This window comes from Porites lutea, chromosome 9 (genome assembly GCF_958299795.1).
Source record: "Porites lutea chromosome 9, jaPorLute2.1, whole genome shotgun sequence".
NCBI classification, from domain to species: domain Eukaryota; kingdom Metazoa; phylum Cnidaria; class Anthozoa; order Scleractinia; family Poritidae; genus Porites; species Porites lutea.
This window is the reverse complement of record NC_133209.1, coordinates 32,073,677-32,097,027: the sequence shown is the minus strand read 5'-3', so window position 1 is coordinate 32,097,027 and position 23,351 is coordinate 32,073,677. Positions and strand designations below refer to the sequence as shown.

Here is a 23,351-nt window from a genome sequence, read left to right as displayed (position 1 = left end):
CCCCTCCAAAAATAAGCCCCTCAAAAAGGGCCTTTGAAAAATATAAGCCCCGGGGCTTATTTTCGGAATTTTACGGTGCCCATGAAACGGAGCACTAGCGCGATTGTCCAGGTTTTGAACTTTTGTTCTTTATGTTTTTATTGTTGCTGTTGGTGTCGTATTCAGTTGCAATAGAGTCATTTAAAAAGTAAATAATGTGTTAAACTGGTAGAAATAAGCGTCTTTTCATTATCCTAGATTGCATTTCACATGTCGTTCCCTCGCGTTTGGAACCAAACACAACACTGGTCATGTGACGTAACCCTAAGCAAGGTTACATGGAGTTTTATCTTTTCTCACAAGTTCTTTTTCCAAGGTTAGTCTTCAGTGTCTTAGCTGTAATACTAAAAGGAAACTGGGACGAGTTAACTTTCGCAGAGATTTCTGGGATTGTTACTCGGGACAGGGCAAACAAATTGGCCAATAGAAGCTGAATTGTGCGTCTACAGTAACAATACCAGAAGTCTTTGCGAAAGATAACTCGGCCGGCAACTGTTTTAAATTAGTAAGTAGCTCTTTGATCTCTTTGATGTTCACTTGCTGTTTTTTCTTTGCAGAAATGGTTGACGACTGGACTATGAACTACAGGCCTGATCTTTTAACATTTGTTCCTTATGAGTGGTCGTTTAATATCATATTACGAGATTTTGAGATGGTGTGGCTTGGAAATCAGCACAATTGGATTGAATGTGCATCCAATCGACAAGAGAATGGTATGTTTCAAACATGCTGGGAACATCACTAGATCAACTCTGATAAGTTGTCATATTCTGAATCATGATCCAAGGCTTCATGTCTCTTGCGATGAGCCGCTAAAACCGATCAATATTAAAAGGTTAATTCAAAACTTTCGCTGACAAAATACGAAAAGTCCACAATAATTCACTTTCCCATACACTACTTTGAAATCTGAATGACATGCGCAGTAAATCTAAAGCTTAAAAATAAATGCGGAGGAGATCAGCACAGTTAAATACGCAACTTATGCCGTCGAAAAAGAATTCCTGAAAAACAGTAATAATAACTCAGGCTTCCCCAGGTTATATCTCATCGTGGCAAATCAAAAGTTAAGATGACTGAATATTGGCCAAGTTCTCAGTCTTTTTCTGCGTTTTTGTGGAACGAGACTTCAACAAAAACGCAGAAAAAGAGGAACGAAACCAACATCAAGTAATGTATAAACGAAACAAACTTAGTCAATAAAGGATTTATCATATGGCCCTGAGAACGTTTTTCCTGCGGCACTAACTGAGCGGAATCTTGCCCGCTTCGGCGCTGAATCAGCCATACGATAACACTAATTTGCTTTGCAAACTTTTCCTTGCTTCCAAAGCGTTTGTGGAATAACACGAGTTAGTTCATTTGTTTAGAGATAATACTGATGAAATATGTTATGATCACTTTCTATTTATTTTTTCAGCCGAGCTGGCATTTTGTGGCGAAGTGTTTGATTTAACCTTTGTTCTGCAATACTTCCGGTTTATTCCGGAAATTGAGGAGATCAAGTTCTTCTTACAGGTTAGTCCGGTTTTCTGCGACCAGGAAGGTTGGGAAGGGGCAGGGGTAAGCTGTCGCGTCCCCCTCTGTACTAAAAGAGGGGGCTCGGACAACAACGACGACATTGGTAGTGAAATCATAACTTCTTAAGAACATCGGCGTTCATTTAAACTTCTTGGCGATTATTTCAGGTAGCTGAATTTGTTAAATGCTGTCGATGTTCGGGTTGAATTGCAATGGTCATAATTAACGCAAGTTAATTAAGAATATTTGTGTTTGAGTGTGCACATGTTCCTTGAAACGTCGTATGAGGCCATTTCGGTTTTGATGTCATGCAGTGGCGACAAAGAAATGTAAGAAGTGTGTTGCATGTGCAGAGTCGTTGGTTTGTTTATTAATCATTACTACGTTGATGTCTCTGTCGTCGTAGAAAAAGATTCTTTAGCAGTTACAATCAAACTTACAACATGGTTACTGTTTCAAATATATCAAACCGAACGTAGTTTAATTAACTGTTTCGCTTTATTTTGTGTAGTCTTGGATCATATCAGCCTCCTTTTTCCTTCGTGTTATTCGCGCTAGATCTGTCAACCAATCACAATTACAAAGCAATCAATTCAATAATCAATTTTCTTGTTCCATATTTAGGCTGAGAAGTTAGTAGCCAGATTGTTTCTTCCGGAATCAAACACGCTTAGACGTAGCTTTCTGTCATTGGCTCGGACTTCAGAGAAGAAGAAAGAACTTGGTCTTCGATCACGCTCCTCTACCACCACTGGAAACTTAGATGAAGCAGTGGAAAGTGCTGATGAACAGCCAATAACAAGCACAACTGAGGAAACCATAAGTGGCGGCTGGAGGCGTCACACAGACCACAGTCTTGGTAAGTTAGCTGGAGGTTTACAGGGGCTACTAATTATTGGTGAAGATCATGAGAAGGAACTTCTGTGGTATACTCAGCTTTAGGGTTTGAATCTGTTTCACCTTTTTGCTTTCGGTTACTAACACAGACCAGAGTCTTGGTACGCTGGCTTGAATTTTTTTGGCCTTTTTTTGTTTGCAAAAGTGGGAAAGAACTTCTGTGTTGTACGATGTATTTGTCTCGGTTTATTGGTTTCAAGCTGTTTCACTTTGTTTGCCCTCGGTTACTTACACAGACCAGAGTCCTAGTGAGCATGCGCGAAGTATTTTTGGGGCTGTTCATATTTGGTGAAGTGGGGAAGAACTTTTGTATACGATATGTCAGCCTCGGATTGATGGTTTCAAGCTTTTTCACTTGTTGGTGTCGATAGCAAATAAGAAATACAGGTTATAATTTTATCTCAAATCTCTGATCGCAAATGCAACAGGACGCATGTGGGAGTCAGGTAATATGAAACTTGACACACATACGTTTTGAATAATACCGAAACAACCCTCCAAGTTAAAGTTTTGCTCGGTCGCCATTTGGCAACCAACTCTTCTGGTTTAGGGGGACTTCTTTACAAATCAAGTCGCCGGCTGCAGAATTTTAGGGACCATGGCGACTAAAATGGTCGCAACTTGGAGGGTTACGAAAGTTTAAAGTGCTATAGGGTAGTGTGCGACGGAAAAAAATATTGAAGTGCTTTGATTAAGATGCTCACCAGCCTGGGAGTAAGCTCTCCATTTTGGAGAGTCGCGCGAATTCACTCGAGAGCCGCCCGCGTACGAAGTCGCGAGCTGCAGGGGGCGGGGCGGGGAAAGAAAGAGAGTGCTCTCCTTCTCCTCCCTCCCTCGCGCCCTTCGTGGTTTCGCCTCTCGCTCGCGGGATCTCTCGCGGCTCGCAAGCTAGATGTTCACATCACAGAATTATTTGTGTCAACGGAAAGTTTGAATTTCTTGTTTGTTTTGTATGCCAAAGTGTATCGACAATTCTCTTTAGCAGTGGAAAGAAAATGTTGCCATGTGATGTCTTTTTTTCCTTGTACACTTATAGGATGGGTTGATGTGATGTCGGTACCTATTCTGGGTCTCTCTCTGGGGTACATGTATCACCCCTTGTATCCAAGCCCCAAGAATGAAGTGCCCCGTGGAGCGCCCCTACCATGTGACCCTACTCATTGGGAACCTGATGTCATCAGCTTGGAACTTGAAGCTGGGCCCGCAGCGTTAAGGATGTTTGGATCATTGATGTCAGTGCTTGCCGCTATCAAGGTTTGTGCTATTCGTTCAAATTCCGAATGAGCAATTCTTTATGGTTTTATGCGATAGCAGGGTTTTTATAGCTTGCCATTCTGGCAAGCTGGCCATTCGGGCAAGCTGTAGCTAGCATGTAAAAGCTCAAATATCATTTCGGCTAGTCCGAAAAAAATTGTTGACGAGCAGGATTGATTACAGTTCTTCTGTTATTTTAGTCCCCCAAAAACTTCACCAGCCCGTCGGGCAAGGTAAGAAGAGAATCCACTATCTACTAATCCAATGGTGGCAAATTCCACAAGCACAAGGCTATCGGACAATACTGCACATTGTATAGGATGAGCAGTATAAGGAAGGGAGGAACTGAGAAATTGACAGTGGTCGGCTCGGGGAGAGGAAAGCACTGGGAAGGAAGCACTGGGCTATTACCGGCCGTGCTGGTTGCAATGAAAGTCCTTTTTGTGCGTATCTCGAAAGGGAGGGTATATAGGTTAGGGGAGAGAAAGAGAAAAGCTTGATTTCGAACCTGCTGCGTTACGTATGGCATGAAGTCTGCTCCAAGAACAGATTACAAGGCTTGACGTTAACAGGTTGCTGTGTGAAGGTGAACCTGATAGTCAGATGTGTTCTGTGTTCTGTCCAACTTGAAGAAGTGGTGGGCGTTACGTTCGTCTGCGAATAGTAGGCATAAATGTAAAAGAACTAAGACTGTTTGAAAGCCTGGTGGTTAGTAGAGAGGTGTCGTGGTTTGTTTGTCTTTCTCCTCCCTTTCACCTGAGTTGGCCTACCTGGGTGTCCCGTGACTTATCGATGACGTCACTACACACCTTATGGGAATTGGCCGTTGCGGCTGGCCAGTCACGTGGTATGCGGGAGAGCAAAAAAAAAAAAACTCACTAGGACGTACACGTGACTGACCAACTGTAGAGGGCACACTATTAGGAGACAGCTAACAGAAGCAAGAGTGTGGTTAATTTTTGTTTGTGAAGCGTTTATCATTATGCTTTCCCCTCTAGCGTAATTCGCTAATCGTTGTATTTCTTATCGTTTGGAAAACAGGAAAACTACTTCGGAATCAATCAGGATTTTAAAGAGCTTGGTGTGAAGACAAATCCTGAAGAGACGACCCTAGAGGGAACCCCAGGCGGAGGTAATAGGGATACTATCAACCTACAGTCTCTGAGGCCAATGGAAGCTAATATCTTTTTGACGTTGTATGATATGAAGGTGGAGCTGACTAAGGTAACTTGAACGGATTTTATCTTCTAGGAACTATCCAAAGTAAAACTATTGTAGTGGTTGATCTCTTTGAAGGATCAACCGTTAGAGATTCAGTACCCCTCCTCCTCCTCCTCCGCTTTTAACTTAATTCTTCCTGGTCTGGAAGATAAACACAAGAATTTGATGGTATCAGCTGACTTGATAGGCGGGGTGAATTGGCCATTGTTATTTAAAGAGGTCCAACATCCTAAAGCACGTTTTCTTGCTGGTTTTCTTGTTTTCTTGATCAAGAATGCGACGTGCATGTTCCACGTCTCAGCATCGCTAAAATGGGGGCAGGAGGTTCTATTAGCTCTTCGCCCATCGCCCTTCATTGTTGATTTCGAAGGAGTTACCACTTAATTTTAGCGTCATGTTATGTTCGCGACGCTTACTGTTTGCGTCACTTTAATTTCGCGATTTGTTTTAAGTCGGGAAATTCGCGAAATTAACGTGTTGCGAATTTTTCACGCGATGAGGTATGCCCAAGCAAACCCTTGTAACTAACATTGGAGGAATAAGGAGAGGGAAGCAATACTTGTATTAAATCTTGGAACGAATTATGACTGTGATTGTCTTTATCACTGGGCGTGGCCTGAAGAGACAAATGGTGGTTTTATGAGGAAAAGGATAGTAAAGCAAAATGTGTTTTCGTGGAACGACTTAGTCATTGCTGTGTTTTCCGTAAGTGTTTCAGCAAATTGCGATAGATTTTTAGGCGAAGGTAACTCCGGTGCCTAGAACAACAGCAGAACAACCATGCACCCCTAGAAGAGAAACCTGTCAGTTTACACACTGATAAGACAGTGAGAATAACGCTACAACTTATTTCTGTTGGTCTTTATTCTTTGCAGCACTGTGGTGCTAGTGAGCCGTCTAGTCCGCTGATATTAATGGAAAGATTGTCGTTCGAGATGCATAAGACGTACACGGAAACACGACTACAACTTGATCTCAGCCCTGCAACTATAGTGCTTGCAGATAGAAACGAGGTAACCTTTCGTCCAACAACTAATTGTAATTGAAAGAAAAACGTTTTCTTCGTACAATACTAGAAAACAAGTTCTGCTAGAGGCCTCTTTAGACTGGTCACACCATAGGATTTCGTTCACAGACTGAAACTTTTATAACCAAGTGCTTAATAAAACAGTACCAAGCGAAAGTACTGCTGAAGAGGTTCCATTTGAATGGTCACACCAACTACATACTGAATAAATAGCACCACGTGAAGGTACTGTTGAAGACGTTCAATTATAAGTATAGTCACATCATAGGATTTCGTCCACAGACTCAAAAGAAAGTTAGAACTACGTGCTGGGTAGATAGGCCCACGGGAAAGTATTGCTAGAAAGTCATGCCTTAGGATTTTAACCACAGACGTAAAACCTCATAATACCCAATAAATATGCAAGTGTTAACTACGTTAGTTTTCTTTTTAACGCAACAGCGTGGAATCGTGAATCACAATCTATCCCAAGGCCATCTAAGTTTATCCGGATTTCAGCTCCGAGGACACGCCATGTTTTCAGGGCTGGATCGCCCCCCAGACTGTGAAACGTTAGAATACGCATGGCTTGTAGAGATTCAGCTGGGTATATTGTCTGGCAGGCTCACCATGCCACAGGTAATGTACGTCGTGAAGCCCTCGTGTACTTGACAAAACAATTACAGAAGAACTGTTTTAATTTTTACATTATCTTGTCTGCGGTCAACATGTTCCGGCGTGCAGTTCTACTGTTTATTATCTCAGTATTACTTTAAATTCCCAGGCGTTCATACTCCAGAAGCATTGTAGTTCACGTATAAAGAAAGGCACGAGCTATAAAATTACATTTTAGTAAACACCCAAAGTTAGAACTGATTTCCCACGATATTGACAGCAATCTGCAGCAACTATGATAGAATTTTAAAGAACTAATACTGGTGTTGTGGTCCGCGTTGCACTCATGCCGGTTAGTTGTATCTTGTAACAAAAGACAGTGACTGTGCCGTTGATCCTTGTTCTGCTATACTATACTACTTATGCGTGACTAAACATTTGTGCTAAGTTGAAATTAACAAGCTATTTATTGAATTTTTCAGCTACAAGCCATAGCCAACTGGGCACAGACATTTGTCTTCCATGCCATAAACAAAGAAAACGACTTAAGGCCCAGTACTTCCTATGTTCAGTGCATTCACGGTAAACAGCAAAACGTGTGCGAGAGAAGGCACCAGAAAAGGAAGGTCCCGCGAAGCGTGGACCTCGCTGCAGACGCCAATGAGAGGACATCAGTAAAAGGGACTTTAGATAAGACCAGGGACTCTGTAAAGTTGTGTATACCCGAGGATGACGTAAAATATCGACTGACTAGAGTGTCTTTGGAGAGGTTCAATTTATTTCTGGTGGAGACAGGATGTGCTTGTAATCTTGAGGTAAGAACGCTGTGTTCGAAAACGCAAAATTGCCTTGTATGCAAGACACGACTTTTTTCAGTTGAAGTAAAATTTTGGGATATCAACTGACGGCTAGATCAGCTGTAGATTGTGGCATGGTTTTGTATGATTAAGCCGTTAGGAAATGGGCATTGTAGTGTATTATGCATTCGTTGCGTACCAACTCTAGTTTACCCTTAGTACAAGCAGTTACTGTAACATCGCGATTTTTGGAACCCAACTTCCAACCTTCTGATAATTTAAACAAAACTAACTTCCTTTCTACAGTCAAATACTGCAATCTTTACCACTTTTTCAGGAGGTCAGAAAAATCGGGATTCTACTCTGTACAAATGCTATAAACGGCGAATTTTGGGCCCAGACTGAAATCCTTACATTTCATGTTTTGCGATTGACTTTTGTGGTTTTCTCCTTATTCTTTGAACAGGTTTTTCCCGTCAGACTGGCTACATGTAGTCTTCACAGTTCAGAGTCCAGTTCAGGCATGAGCCTGTTTGTTCAGACGATCAAGCTGCGACAGTTTGTTTGCACTCCTTGGCCTGAGAACTCTCGGGTTACTCTCGGTGAAGCCCGTCGACCTCTATCCTTAGTAGAAAACTCAGCCTGGCTTGAAGCTGCTGTGGTACAGCTTGGTCCAATAGTGACAGACATCTCCGCTGCTACCTCCAAGCCTGAACTTCATCTCGAGCAAAAAGACTTTCTTGAAATGCACGATGCTAAATTCCAGCGGTTGTGGTTTCTGTGGCAACCACAAGATCAGTTACCCGGCAAACTGCACGGAGTGTGCGGTTGTACAGGCGGTTGTAACTTCTTCGGAAAAAACGTTAACGGCCCACGATTCTTTACCGCTGAAAAATTAGACGCCAGTGAAAACGATACGGGGATGGATGGTTTTGGAAGCGAGACTGGTTTCTATGACGATGGTGACATTGTAGATAGTGGCGCAAGGCCTTTGATGTATTCTCGTAGTGCTGACTTAAATGCCCTGGAATCGAATTACTTTGATCGGACGCCTGTAGGATCAATTGAGGCTTTTACGCGCCGGCGATACACTGCATCCGGGTCAGAGGGAAGCTCTCCAAAAGTAAGACGATCGATGCAGACGCAGACAAACAAGGAAGCCTACATAGAACTTGGAATCGGTAAGAGCTGGACACACTTGTTGTTCTTAACCAGGTGATTTTTCAATTGAGTCTCCTAAAATCTAGACGGAAATAATTACTATTCGGGTATGGAGAACCAAGGGAAGCTGGGCGGAGGCAGGGTTATTAACAGGGGAATCTCTTGTACCGGCGAGGTTTTAGCTTTGAAGTGCATTAAGGTCAGAAAAGAGGCTTTTTCCAAAAGTATTTTAACTTTTTGCAGGAAGTTCGGTACAGTTTTGACCGCGAAGGTGTAATCTTTGCAGAAGTCAGACATTTGCAGACCTGCCTATGGAGACTTGTTGCATATCCGACGCGACAATGTAACCAAAGCTTTGCTTCTTTTTCTCGCGGAGGCAGCGTGGGTCCCGCTCCAGCTCAGATTATAGTTGTTTTTCGGTAGTCCCGAGTTAATCACTTTGTGGAGTCACGCTTGTGATTAGCCAACTGGTTTGCCTCTGGCCAGTTGGATTTCAACTTGCTTTGTTAAATTAAAACTTTTCCGACTTTTTTTAGCCGGAAGCAATTGTAGAATTGTACGTGTTTTAGGCATCCTACTGATGAATGGTTACGACAATTGACAGTAAATATTAACAGGAGCAACAATCTTCTATTATAGTTTGTCCCGTTTGAATTAGTAGATTGCCTGTGAACTCGGTAGAGCAGCTAAGTGTATGTCCACCATGAACAAGGCATTTAGCAGTTAACAAAGAATTTAACCATTCTCTTTCGTTTTTGTGAGTAGATGAAGATGTCAGTCCTGTGGCATCACGTCTTAGCTGGTGCGGTTCACTCAAGCGCCAGTCCTCAAGCATATCAAACTTGCAAGAAAAAATGAGGCAAATGAAAAGCTCCAGTCTGCAGGGTTCAAAACAGAGTTTGGGCAAGACTAGGCACCATTCCCTCTCCAAATCACCAGATGCAACACTGAAAAGGACTGGTTCCCACTTCTCTCGCGGTAGTGAGGCCTCGTTTTACTCCTGTGGCAGCTTGTTGGATGAAATTGATGTCGGGTAAGGAGTCGTCATCAGTATCGCTTATTTAGTCCCCAAGTCCTCCGTTACCAAGAGTATAAGTACTAAAGGATATATAAAAAATATATAATTAAAATGCTAAGGATTGTCTAATCTCATTGATTATGTGAAATGCACTATTATTTTTTATTTTTTGTACACTCATGCGTGATGGTGTTTGGCTTGGAAAGAGCAAGATTCAGTGCGTGAGAGTTACTCCCTCGCGCATCCTTGCGTTCTCGCGCGTGGTGATTTTTCTCGTCTCCCCTCCATTGCGAACGTTTACCACCCTGGCTATTCCTGTGTAAGAGTTTTATGACGTCAAATTTACCACTGAGATAGTTTAGCAGGGCGCAGAAGTCGTCATTTGAGGGTAGAGCGTGGGACGAGGGCCATTTACCAAGCAGATTCACATATGACGTGCGTCCTGGATATTGTGGGAACCGTACTGTATGGTGATAAATGAAATATTAAAAGTTGGTAGTGAAGGATAAAAATTTACTTATCGCCCTGTCACGAGATTGAACCAGAGAAAAAACGGAAACAAACTGAATATTTGTTTAAGTTTGCTGTTGTTTATAATAATGTTAACATTACTTTGTGTTTCAGTCACAAAGTGTTTAAAGGCGGGCTAACTTGTTGAATTCTTTGTTCTCCAGTCCCAGATCAAGAGTGAATTCGGCGGAGTCATTTGTATCAGCAGTAGAAGAGCCTGATGACCTGATTAAGTTTGAGGACGACATGTTTTCTCCCTCGCATTTTGTCATTTCTTCACCGCGTCTGGTTTATAAGTATTCTCAGCATTTGGGCCAGCTTGAATGTTTAAACTGGAATTCACCTTTGATGATACCCTCGGAGCAGAGACAATTCAGTATTAATAACAACTTAAAGGTTTGTGCCTTGAAGTGAAATGAGACGGGGTGTTGCTAACGTTTTCCTTTCTATTCTCAAAGTCAATTGTGTGGTTGCTTTATGCATTTCTTACTTCGAGTTTGTGGATCAAACCCTTCCGGGTGACCCTTTCAAATTCAACCTCTTCAATCCTAATTTTACCAGACCACTTTTACATTGTACTATATTTGTTAGGTAATTCTAAACTACGAGTTTGTTCACCAATTCCTATGGTGTGACCATTAAAATTAAACCACCTCAACAGTACTTTTACACGGTACTTTTTAGTTAATTTGAGTTCCAACTTTAATGTCTGTTGATAAAATACTCGATAAAAATCAACACGTGTTCGGTAATGCCGGCTTCAGTCGTGTTCAATTTCAAAACCTTGCGGGAATTATTGTATTTATCTGTTGTATGTTTCCTACACAGGAGACAGAACCACATGAAGACTTCATAATTCCAGGCGTCCCCCAGTTCACCTATCAAGACTGTCCAAAGATGGAATTTCCATTGTTCGTGAAGAAAGTTCAAAAAAGGACAGATCATGACGAACGGCATGAGGAGGAGGATGCTTCATCTTCCAGTAGTAACGATGGTGGGTTTTCCACTGATGCCACAGTCAAGGCAGCGAGTACTGCACAGGACACCCAAAACGAAGCAAGATATGATGACGTCAGGTAGAGGGCCAGTTATAATTTTGCTGCGGCTCGTTTTAAGTGGAAGGCGGCTTACTCTGCTTCTTTGTGTGAAGGCTACTGTTGGTCAGGGTCAGGTTCTTTAGGGAAGTGTCCTTGTTATTCGTCATGCGATTTTTGAAAATAAATTGTTAAACTGAAATGACATCTTGACGTTAAAAGTGGATGTAGCATCGCTTATTACCGCTTCTATACTGAGTCCCCGGTGTCACTATCGTGTTTCTCTTTCTTTTAACGTCACACGAATTGAAGACAAACGATAAGTTTGAGGATTTGTTGTTGAAGCAACATTTTAGAAGGGTAAACGTGGTAGTTGCTTCATTGGTTAAAGACAGCCCGCGTAACTGGCTGTTTTGTTGGGGAGGGGTGCGCAATGAGGAGCGGCGAACCCGTGACGAAAATGAGGTGCTAACAAGGAGAAATGCTATTTTCCTTGTGTGCGCGCTTTCGCAGTTTCGCCGCTTATTTGGGCGCTCGCCAGACAAAACCGCCAACTACACAGGCTGAATGAAGTATTTTTATCAATTATTTTCCTTTTTTCAGTTCTGGAGGTTTGGACACCAGCGAGCGTGATTCTAATCGCAAAACACGTTGGAACTCAGCCATCAATGAACCAGATCGAACATCAGCGAGCTCTAGCTCAGAATATTCTCCTGTTAGTACTCTGAGGAAATCAACCAAGTCACGCAACGAAGCTACGCTGTTGTTTCGCTTTGTCGGGGACATCAATATTCTTGTCACGCCATTGATTTTGGAAGCCCTTCAAAGGTTTGTGGCAAAACCACTTCAGTTTGCTTTGTTTTGCTTCTTCTTATTCAATAGTTTGTGAAGACTTATATTAACTTCCTGTTTACCAAGTTAGTTAAGTAAATGAGGCAGCCGCGCGTGAAGAGTTTGAAACAATCTCGTTTTGAACACGAATTCTGAAGTATTTTAATCGTCAGCTACTAAGTCAATGTTCTTTTTGCAGATACCTTTGAGCAGGGTTCGCACAGTGTTGAAGTCCTTGAATTTTTTTAAAAATTTGAATGTAGTGGACTGGAAAGTATTGTTTTGAATGCTTTTTGCTTGTCCAGGACAATTTAAATCATAGCTCAGAGAAGTTAAAGGTGATTCACATAAAGCAAGCGCCTTTTGTTTTATGTAATAATAATATTATTAACTACTAATTTAAGACAAGTGAACTGAAAAATTTAGAGAAGTTGGTGGAGCAAACAGCTCATGCCTTAAAGTCGTGTCAGAAAGAACTGCGACAGTGCATTTTTGTGCAATCTGTCAAATTACATGCATTGTAAGTGGTCCTTAAAAAGTCCTTGAAAAGTCCTTAAAAAGTTGTTGGGGGGCAGAGGGAATCACAGTAGGAGAAGCCCTCCTTATTTGATCCCTTACCTTAGAAATGAGCGTAAATTTACACAAAAAAAATCAGACCATGGCGTCTTCTCATTTGTTTCACAGATATTTGTCATCGATATCCCGGCAAGAAAATATTCTTCACCCTGCTCTTGTGGTAGATTTAGTTCATGACAAGTGCGTGGATGCCACTGAAAGCCTGTACAACAGGCGCACGACAGAAACACACCCTGTGCCCTGTCTTCCCACTACTGAAGAGCCGAAAGAAAAACAAATGGTTGTCTTCTTTTCAACGGCTAAAATCAACTTTTGCTTTCTTCAAGCGGCGTCTGTTGCTGATAGCACCGAGTCCTTTCTCTCACCGGACGGTGTCCAGGAAGAAAAACCTGCCTCCGTTTCTCTCTTGGCAGGATCGATAAGTGGAGTCACTGCGGAAGTTCTTTCGGTTAGACGTAAACCTGCTCGTGAAGAACACGACCTTCAGAGAGAAGAATCAACTGTTCCCGCTCCTGTTATGTCGACCAGGGGAAAACATAAGAGAAAATGTGTTGATTTGCAATCCCCAACTAATGAGGAGTCAATCCTACCTACTAAAAAGTCGCCGCGTCATCGCAATACCATGACAACGGCCAGTGCGGAATGCGCACAAATTCAATTTCAGCTGCGGAAGTTGTGTGAAAAAGATGACACTGAGAATTGCGTGACCACTGCCATTCCGGAAGAGTCCTCTAGATGCAAGTTTCAGGTCAACAACAGCAGTTATATCAGCTTTTCGGAAGAGTTTGAATTTCACGATCAAATTGACACCAACACAACGATGAATTTATTAATGCTGGAGTGTGGGCTTGACAATGTGTCTTTCAAAGCCGGAAGTGAGTGCGCAAGCGGAAGTGAAGTATTACCAAAAATAAGAGAGAGAAGACGTGCTTCCGTTATTCCCAATGAGTACAGGAAGCTGTCGTTTGGAAAACCAAGCGCTACTGAAGCTCATGGATTTAACAACCCCATTTTCGACAAAGAATTAGCTCTTTCAGGAGTGCGTTCAAATCAAACTGAGGAGGACCGGAAGTCAGAGGCCTCTTTGAGCCACATCAGCTCCCTGCCATCGAGTCGAAGTTCGGTCAGTTCCTCAAGCGGAAATGATTCTGACAAGGAAAGCGATGCGGATGATGATGTTACAAAACCTCTTCTTCGAGTGGGCGGACATTTAGGCAAAGAACCTCCCCGCGTCATTAAAGCAGAAGAAATTGAGGCGAAAGATGCGGAACTCGCACGGCGAACGGACGTTACAGTGAATTTTACGAATATTTGGTTCAACCTCTCTTCACCTTCCTCTTTCAAGACTGTTCCGGCTAATTATCATTTGTATAACAGCCTTGTCACAACTGCTGTTCCTTTCGTGACAGCTTGGATTCCACCGGTCACGCAACTCAGGCAGGTTGTTGGTGATCTAGAGAAGAATCACCAGAGATTACTCAACTCTGTGTTTGCTTGCCTACTGGCACAAGCGCTACCTGAGTCTGGACGGATTCCAAAAGCGGTAAGGTTGCTTTAGAATATCCGCGTAAGGATTCCGTTATGTTCATAGGCTATTTTATTTTATTTGGTTAATGTGATGTCGAATTCAATTGTTGGGTGGTTAGTGACGTTAAAATTATAGGCTCTTCAGTGCAGCTTAACGGTCACATCGGACAAAAAAAACTTGCTTGGGGAGACTGAGACGTAGTGAGGCTAGAAAAACAGAGAGGTCACACGACATCTTCATTCAAAAAGCCAATTTCCTTCCATTGTGTTGTTTTTCCTTTATCAAAGTTTTTTTACACTAAGTGACTGTTTAATTTTAAGGACCCGTTAGCCGAATGTGAATTGAATAAACACATAACTTCAAAACTATGTTATGTGTGAAGTTATTTAGCAGTCACTTTAACTTGCTGAAAGGAAAACAAAAACCTGTTTTTTTTTTAATTTCTTCCTCTTTTGTAGCACACAGTAAGCTCTTCGTCGACAGAAAAATCCAAGTTTCTTCAAGAAGATCACTCAAGCCAGTTGATTTACATCCTTCGTCGACAGCTTATCGGTTCCAAAGTCAACAAAATCAAACATTCGCTTGCCTTGAAAACGAGTATTCCGGACAACAAAAATCTTGTGAAAGGAATCTTTGCCTTAGCGAGACAGTGGAAGTGCTTTTTGGCGGGAACGGAGAAAGGCGAAGTTGCTTTTTACGGGTCTACTTCATTGAAACGTCGGGTGGTGGGACGTGGAGTTTTGACACAAAGAGACCGCGCTATTTTAATGAGGGAGGAGAGGGCAAGTAGGCAAGAAGATGCACCTTTGAATCTAAATGTTGGAGGTGTTAAGGGGACAGAAACACCCGTGGTTAACGTGAACCAATCAGAAGAGCAAGGTTTGTTTTCTAACAACTCCTCAATTTTCCTTTCAACGAACTGCGGAGCTTGGACACTGGGTAACATTTTACGGCACTTAGGCTCTGTTTACACTTGGCCACGTGGATAACGCTATCCACAGGATAAATCTCTATTCAGTAGATAGTGCAATTGGTTTCCCTTATACTTCAATATCCACTGGATAGTGATTTATCCGATCCATAACGCTATCCAGCATTTGAACAACCGGGGCAATGTGTCCGACTAGGATTCTGTTGCACCCGAAGGTGAATAGTCTCTTTTCTAAAGTGCCATATTTTCGGCCCGTGCCCACCTACCTACAAGGTCATTACCTTTCAATCAGTTCCCTGTGAACACATGTTGATTTTATGGCGCTTTACTCAGTTTCTTATGAAAACTGGCGAAGAGGTTCGTAATCCCCGAAGTCTTCGAACTTGTTTGAGTTTAGTTTCTCTGGATAATATGACTAGTCCAGTATTCATTAAGCCCAAGTTGTTCCAAAGTGTATAGCGCTATCCATCGGATAAATCACCATATCTCGCTAAGTAGTGAGGAAACCACTTGCGCTATCTAGTGAATAATGATGGTACTATCCACTCGTTTGAACAAATGACACAAACGTCATCGCGGTCTTGTCCTTTGCCCTTGTGTTTAGCCTACTCACTGTTTATCTGATTTACTGTCCCTACTTCTGTATGATTTTCAACAGGTGAATCTCCAACTGACACCCCAGTGAAAACAGGCAAAGATTCTCTTGCGTTGGAGCTGGAACCGCTAGTTGCCAAACCTTCCCCTGAACCAGTACACTTGGATATCCCGAGACCGAAGCGGGACGTGCCGCAAGAGAGTGACACTGACTCAGACTATTCCCCTCCAGCGACTATAAAAAAACCCTCCAAGGGAACTACATTTGCCGAGGGAAAGAAAATGGGACATCATAAACAACTGAGCTTATACAGCTGGCTCTCATCACCACCTACTACCTCTCCTCCTACCATCACACAGTCCAAAGCTACGAGCGCTGGACTGGAAACAAAGCCAGGAGAGCTGCTGACAAATGGTGAGAAATATTTATTATTTAAATTCAAGTACGAGGACGAGATTTAACTTAAAGTTTTTTCGCGTATTCTCAAAAATATTGATATCCCGGAAGCTTCATTGTACTTTTTTCCACAAGAAAAGTTGGCTCTGTTATTTTTATTGAAGGAGGTTAAGCCCTCTCCCAATCCTAAAATGATAAACTTCTAACATTTGATAACTTGTTTCTGCTACTACGACATTCTTGCGAAAACTCGCAATAGAATGATGACGGCTATCACGTTTTCCCGCCAAAATGACGCTGGTTTACGCGCGAGCACTTCTTACATTTGAGAAAATCTCGTACTCGTAGTCTAGTCGTACTCATCTTAAAATCTAAAGCTCTTTGTTGACTTTTGCTGGGATGACGGAGTAAACAGAAAGTTATCTGAGAACGGCAAAAAAGCAATAGGTTCGTGTCTTTGCCGTAGTCTCACGACTGCAACGTGAAACTTCTTAATTTCACGTTTTTTGGGGGACTTGTGGGTACAAAACAACAATTTTCCTTTTCTGTTCCTGAATTTAGATACAGTGCTTTAGAATTCAGCTCCAGCACTGACAAATTGAACGAGGTGGAATATGAGCAATGAAGTTTGAAACAGGGCGAATTCACTTTTTATAAACTAACGTTTTCTCCTCCGCCTTTGCCGTCGTGGCTGCTAAAGCTTGCTATTGACCGCATGCCGGGCATAAGATAATCTAGCTTGTCACAAAAGGTAGTAAAGCTGCTGAACCATAGTAACCGCAACATTTGATTCGCCGCATTACTGTACATGTCTTACTATACAAGAATTGTGTTCTATTTTTTTTAACCAGGCTTTTCATCAAAAGCAACATCACCTATGCAACCCGGCCTTTTCAGCGATATGGTGAGCGTACCGACCAGTGGTAAACAGATTAAAGACGAGCGCGAGACATTTAAGAACTTTCTACAGGCCATCAATCTGATGCCGCGGGTTGCCAAGCAACAGGACACAGCCAGCACATTCTCTGTGAGCACCAATCTGAGGTACCTTCACGTGCATCTTGTAGACGGAGGATTTGATAACTTGGCAAAGAAAGGTAAAGGAAAAGGAAAGAACCGCGTAGAGGCTGAAGATAAAAAGAAGCGGAGACAGGTGCGTTGAAGAGTGACCTTCTCAGATTCTAACTTATCATTTTACAAAGTTGCCTTGGTTACTTACATTCCAAGTGTGAGCTAATTAAGCTGACACAGTTGAAATACAACACCTGTAGCTGCTAAAGATCCTTTCGTATTCTTGTAGTTTATGGAATATCAACTGCTATCGAAGTGGTTATCATGATCTATTTAGTGCTTATAGTTAACCAAAGTATAGCCTACGTAACAGGCGCAAGTAGTGGGCACACTGAGAAAAAACGCCCTCACCCCTCGCGTGTCTCCCTCGCGCGCGCGCGCCCGTTCTCTCTTTCGCCCACTACTTCCAAGCGCCTGTTACACAGGCTAACCAAAGTACATTTTTATAGTATTCTGACTTTCTTACAAAGACCTGTAGATTGATCGTTGCTTCATTTTTCTGATGAATAAAATCAACAATTGAATAAATTAATATATAGATACAAAGGTAAGGAATAGAGAAAAGTTTCGAAATAGTTTTTAGAAATTTTGATTTGTCCGTCACTCTTATCTTGAACCAGTTTTTCATATCCTTGAGATTTCATGCAATCACGGATTCACCTTATTTGCACTCTTGTGTTTTTCTTGTAGGAGACAGATCCAGTTTTCATCGCCAGAGACTTCGTTCTCAGATTTCTTCACGATGAAACTCCACTAGATATTCCTCTCCCTAAAAGCCCAAAAAACAGTTTTCACTCGGCTGACGAAGACAGTAGTAAGATAACACAAATCAAGTTCACTGTAGGCTGTGGAAATATCACGCAGCGCGTCAATCTCTCGTTCATCCGCTTGAGCCTCCAGGTCGTTGACATGCTTGATTTGTTGTCGGATTTTATCGCAAAGAGCGCTGAAAATGAAAAGCCGCCATGTGCGTCTCAAAATCCCAGCTTTATGTCAGCTTTTGATAAAACTGATGGGGTGCAGCCGGGAAGAGCTAAGGTGCCTCTTGATCACGTAAAGTGTTGGAGGATCATGTTCCATGTTGTGGATCTTTATTCGTCCTTACCGCGTGAGGCCAAGAATAAGGGCTTTTTGAGGAGGAACAACATTGGACGAGTGCTTGGGGGTAAGCTAACAAGAGATACTTATTGAAGGGGTGAACGTGGTGTTGAAAGCGAAAAAAGTGAAATCAGTAGTCAATTTAAAAAAACTTTTACAAGTGTACCCATTGTTTTGGAGTCTGAAAACATTAGCCACGTTTGCAAATTGCATTAGTAAAAGTTTTGTTAAATTGACCCCTGTTTCTTATACTTTCATTAACTTCATTACGAGTTTATACTCATAGTTTTTTAGTATTTTTTTGGCGAACAACATATGGGAAAAATGTATTAGTGTAAACATACCCTTGCTCTATGTATTCTTTCGTGATTTATTCCTTCATCTTTGAATTCTACTTGTAAATACTTCATGAGATTCAGAAGGACAACAACTGAAGGATGAGAAACCTTCGCCAAAACAAACTTCGAAATTTGAAAATAAACAAAAACTATAAACTGTTGGTACTGCGTGCCTCACGCCGTTCCTTCCATTTATCCACCGTGTTAATATCTTACATTAATAAAGTTCCTTTGAACTTCAGGATTTCATTTTCTTTCCTTTTTTTCTTGTAAGCGGAGAGATTGTCTCCAGAAAAGCCTCGGGATGTCAAAATTGACATTGAAGATGGACTTGCGGAAGGTAGAAAAAGACGGCGCGCTCAGAGTCCAGTTAGTTCCGACAAGAGAAAGTCAGGGGCAAGCCGTAGCACCACTGAGGCAACAGCCACTCCCGAGCAGGAGGATGCGCCAACTGTTATACCGCTGAGCACAGTGTTCGGCGTCGTGACCTTACCTCGAGTGAAACTGCTGGCCAGTATTGGCGGGCTTATTTTGGAGACGGAGATCAGAGAAATGAGCGCTTCGTTCTCTCGCAAAGAAGAGACTGAAAAGGATCACAAAGGTTTGACATGACTTCTTTCTTCCTGGTATTCTTTCAAACTTTGTGTAACTTAAGATATCTATGGCGGGAACTAAGATTCTGTTTGTATTTATTGTTTGTAGGCCAAGTGTTGTCTTCTGTGACGGCACATCTGGGAAAAACTAAAGTGGATTTAAAGGAAGCCTCAAAGTTTGTCACAGGGTAATGGAAGAAAGAACTAATGTCCTAAATTATTGGCTCATTCTTATCTAGACTGGCCATAGTTTAGGCGTTGTTACTGACACGAGGCTTGGGGTGACAAAATAGGTTGATAAGTATGAAATTATTCACTCAAGCCTCGGTTTCGTTTCATTTTGTGCGTGTTCACTGTAACGGAATGCAGGAAATGTTTATAACCACGCCTGATCATTTTTAAAGGGGCACTTTCAACCAGTGTACATTGCGGTCGTTCACTTCACCGAAATCATTTGCTGTTATACGGAAATTACGAACGTTCTGATTGTGTTTGAAAATCGAATTGTATCTTCACAACCTAAGGAAATGGCAGGCTGTGATACCCTTCTTAAAAGAAACAGATACAATCCTGTTATCAAACACAGAAATCACGTTCGTGATTTCTGTATTACAGCAAATGGTTTCGGTAACTGCACGACCGCAATGCATACTGGTTTAAGGTGCCCCTTTAACGTCTAGTATTTACAGCAGTTTAATTTGCCACACATGCGCAGCTTCCTGGAGTATCATTAACATCTTTGTAAAACAATACAGAGGAATGTGCGGTAGTTTACTTAAAAAAAAACTTAGTATACACTTTTTAATTCCTCGTAAGTACACTTGAAAAACAGTTGTATTGGACAGCATGACAGAAAAACGCAATTAGTCCACGAAAAAGAGTCAAGCGCATTTTTTTTTGCCGGAGCTACCTGGTATTTGTTCTTCTAGGGTTGTGATATGAGTAATTGTTCATTATAACCTTTTCTTTAGGACTGTAGTGAGCTGTAGCCTGTCTCGATCACATGGTCTGTACTCGTCTCTTACGCACGACACGGAGGAGAAAGGTAATGCACTTGTAACACTGGGGATGATCGACATCGATATCCCGCAACATCCTGTTGCGTTACACTCAATGATGACGCGCAGTTCACGCGCCATATCACGTCACATCTCGGAGATCCAATCACAAAGATCGGTCATAAGGTAAATGTTTATATTTTTTGTTATCAGCTGATAATAGGTGCTTGAATTTGTTGAAAGTCTGCTTAGTGGGACAGCTAAACACACTACCTGTAGTTGTTTTCATCTTTCAAACCGTTATCGCAGGTTTAACTGGTATTCATGTTGCACATAACGTATGTACACATCGTTGGAGAAAAGATAGCCTAAATAACTCGGATACTTTACACCTGTATTGCACAGACGAGACTTAGGACCACCGTGCTTGGTTGTTTATCCAATACACACTACTAGATTCTACTGGAAACACCAATTGATTCCACTGGGCTCCTTATTTGGGGGGATTTAGAAAATTACGAATCATGATGTATACAGTGCTTGTCGCAGGTTATGACGTTAGAAGCCACTATTTTATATTACTTGTGTATGGGGATTGTCTTTGGTCATGGCCTAAAGAACGAGGTATCTCATGACTAGACTTTCGGTAATCCTACTCTAGCCTAGGTGTTGAACGGAATCTAGTGGAGAAGGTACAGCGCTTTCACTATTTAAATGCGATTGTATCGTTTGTTGATGACTTGTAAATCAAATTTCTTTAAACTGCCCTCATTTGTTTTCCCTTTTTAGGTCTATGGCCAGTTTTCACGACAGTACTCAGTCCCGCATGATGGCCAACAGATCATCCGGTGTTCCATCTGAGATCTCAAGGCTTTCCCAGCTTATGTCACCATCTACCGTCAAGCAGTTTGCACCCTGGGATCGAGTGGATGGTTCTGCCCCAGTTCCCACTGTGTCCACGATCTCCTTCACTTGCGTTCTGAAAGGATTTGGGTTAGGTGCTTCGCTGCTGCCTTCATTGAGGGCGGAATACAAGGTAAGTAGATGAGCCTTCAGCGGAGTACTTCTGATTTCGTTGACTGGAGGCTAATTTGAACATTCAAAACAGAAGGTCACTTGGTTACCCACAAACCACTTGGGAGCTCTTAAGAACTCTCCTGAAAATGTCGTGCGTTGCTGATCCAGTTATTCATGGAAAGTGTTGTTGTTGTTTTTTTTACGGGAGGAGAAAACCGGAGTGCCCCCGAGAAAAACCTTTCTGAAAAGGGAGAAAACCAACATCAAACTCAACCCACACGCGGTATCCCTGTTCCCAACGTGTGCAGTGTGTTCCCCCAAAACTGCCTCAAGTTAAGACTAAGTCAGTAAAAATGAAAAGGACTGTATCACAAACAGTACCAAGGAGAAGTACCATCAAGCAGGTTCCAGTTGAATTGTTATCGCCGAGAATTTCGTCTAGGTGTCTACACGATTGTTTATGGATGGAAAAGTGTCTAATTCTAATCCTCGTTCCGATGTTCTGAAATACAAATATCTTTCCCGTAAAGATTTTATGCATGATCAATCCTCATTGAATGATCGTCTATCTGACAGCTGCAGACATTTAATGGTGTTTATGCATTTATCATTCCCCCAGGTGGGAAGAATAACAGGATCTGGACGAAGTGGAAGGAAGAGCTTCTTTAAGTTGGCCATGCCACTTCACAGTTTAAGTTTTACATCTAAGGTACGTGTTTCATCCATAGCTAAGCCAAGTTTACAGGGATCATGCTCTATAAAGAACGTATAATTTGATGTTCTAAATTATTCTTTTTTAGAATTAATTTGAAAAGATTTTTGTTGTAAACAAAAATAGGACAATTGTACGTCTCTCGAAATTAAAATATTGTAATACTGTTTTTCTAATCTAATTTAGTGTGAGCAAGCAAGATATCAATATGTTCTCATAGAATTAACCAACTTATATGACGATACGATACTCAATGTGGTTTACTTTTCTTTCAGGTCCAATCTCTTGACGTTACGCTTCCACCGGCCACTGTGGTGGAGTTGCCTCCCGTTAACATGCATGGTGAACTCATTTCCAAGCTTCCTCGGCCTGTCAGAGCTCGCAATAGTCCTGGGGAAACCGAAGAGGGCCTCCGGCGTCGTTCTTCATCTAAGACGCATTTATATGTCTCTGCAGAAATTGGTGCCTTTCAACACAGCTTGACTACAGATCTACTCAACCATCTGGTGTTTGTACAAAAGAGTTTTATGAAGGTCAGTAGCGCCACAGGAAAAAAACACTATAATTTGACGAGGGGTGCTCGGCTTAAAGGGAAACGAGAAAAATGGGCCGCGCGAGAGATGACGAGATGATGACGCAGATGATCGGATGATAGTTAGTATTTGTATGACTTGTCCCTAATGAGTTGTTCTTTTAAAATTTTCCTTTTTGACTTGTAAGTTTCATTGTTTTTCCTGTAGGAGGTGAACGACGTTCTTCAGCGGGTGTCGGGTGAAAGCCAGCCTGTTCCACTGTGGAGAACGGCCTCGACTGAAGATTTGGAAAACGTAAAAGAGAAAGAAATTCCCTTGTTATATTCCTTCCGCCTAAATCTTAAGGTAGGCAGTCTGAAATAAATACCCCTGGCTTCAACAGGACAATTGCTTATTGGCAAATTCATCGTGAAGTCATCACTGCTGTTAGGTTCATTAGCGCACGTCCTTTCCTGGACAAAACAATACGGTCAGTAGGCATTGCGCCCTTAATCTCCCTAATACATAGACACAGGTAATCGATGATGATGATGATGATGATAAGATGATGGTGATCGTCACCATCATCATCGTCATCATTATTATAATAACAATCATCATCATCATCACCATTATCACCATTATCATCATCATCATCATCATCATCTTATCATCATCATCATCATCATCATCATCATCATCATCATCATCATCATCATCATCATCATCACCATCATCATCATCATCATCATCTTCATCTTCATTATAATAATAAGGAACTTCAGCTGTTTCGTACAGGAAAACACCAGATGTTTCTTAATCGCCTCTCATTTTTGTATCACAGGGAATCCAAGTGACGGCCACAACTCCTTCATCAACAGCGGTCAGGTTGGATACAGGAGTGGTAGCTCTAGAGGTGTCCAATTCTACGCCGTCATCTAACCTCCTGCCTGGGCAACTCAGACGAAGTACGTTATGTTTTCGTCTCATATTTTACTTTACTGGTTCAGTCGATAGTAATTTTAGGTGGTTTGAAAATCCCGTGGAATCATTTGCGTTTTGACTGTGACTGTGAAGTCTGA

General features: G+C 41.9%; 1 protein-coding gene across 1 annotated transcript in view; it reads left to right on the top strand.

Moving 5' to 3' along the window:
• The window catches only part of LOC140948654 (bridge-like lipid transfer protein family member 1), a 54,547-nt gene that overhangs the window by 10,704 nt on the left and 20,492 nt on the right, over positions 1-23,351 (top strand). The window contains exons 15-41 of the mRNA XM_073397926.1: positions 238-355; positions 597-752; positions 1,460-1,557; positions 2,185-2,419; positions 3,494-3,711; positions 4,753-4,935; positions 5,808-5,945; positions 6,401-6,577; positions 7,036-7,368; positions 7,817-8,531; positions 9,277-9,544; positions 10,204-10,435; positions 10,868-11,115; positions 11,677-11,901; positions 12,589-14,023; positions 14,467-14,887; positions 15,598-15,948; positions 16,782-17,083; positions 17,692-18,166; positions 18,712-19,038; positions 19,140-19,218; positions 20,002-20,214; positions 20,818-21,064; positions 21,665-21,754; positions 22,033-22,290; positions 22,498-22,635; positions 23,114-23,237. Of these exons, the coding sequence (XP_073254027.1) occupies positions 238-355; positions 597-752; positions 1,460-1,557; positions 2,185-2,419; positions 3,494-3,711; positions 4,753-4,935; positions 5,808-5,945; positions 6,401-6,577; positions 7,036-7,368; positions 7,817-8,531; positions 9,277-9,544; positions 10,204-10,435; positions 10,868-11,115; positions 11,677-11,901; positions 12,589-14,023; positions 14,467-14,887; positions 15,598-15,948; positions 16,782-17,083; positions 17,692-18,166; positions 18,712-19,038; positions 19,140-19,218; positions 20,002-20,214; positions 20,818-21,064; positions 21,665-21,754; positions 22,033-22,290; positions 22,498-22,635; positions 23,114-23,237 (7,804 nt within the window). The remainder of the gene's footprint in view (positions 1-237; positions 356-596; positions 753-1,459; positions 1,558-2,184; positions 2,420-3,493; positions 3,712-4,752; positions 4,936-5,807; positions 5,946-6,400; positions 6,578-7,035; positions 7,369-7,816; positions 8,532-9,276; positions 9,545-10,203; positions 10,436-10,867; positions 11,116-11,676; positions 11,902-12,588; positions 14,024-14,466; positions 14,888-15,597; positions 15,949-16,781; positions 17,084-17,691; positions 18,167-18,711; positions 19,039-19,139; positions 19,219-20,001; positions 20,215-20,817; positions 21,065-21,664; positions 21,755-22,032; positions 22,291-22,497; positions 22,636-23,113; positions 23,238-23,351) is intronic.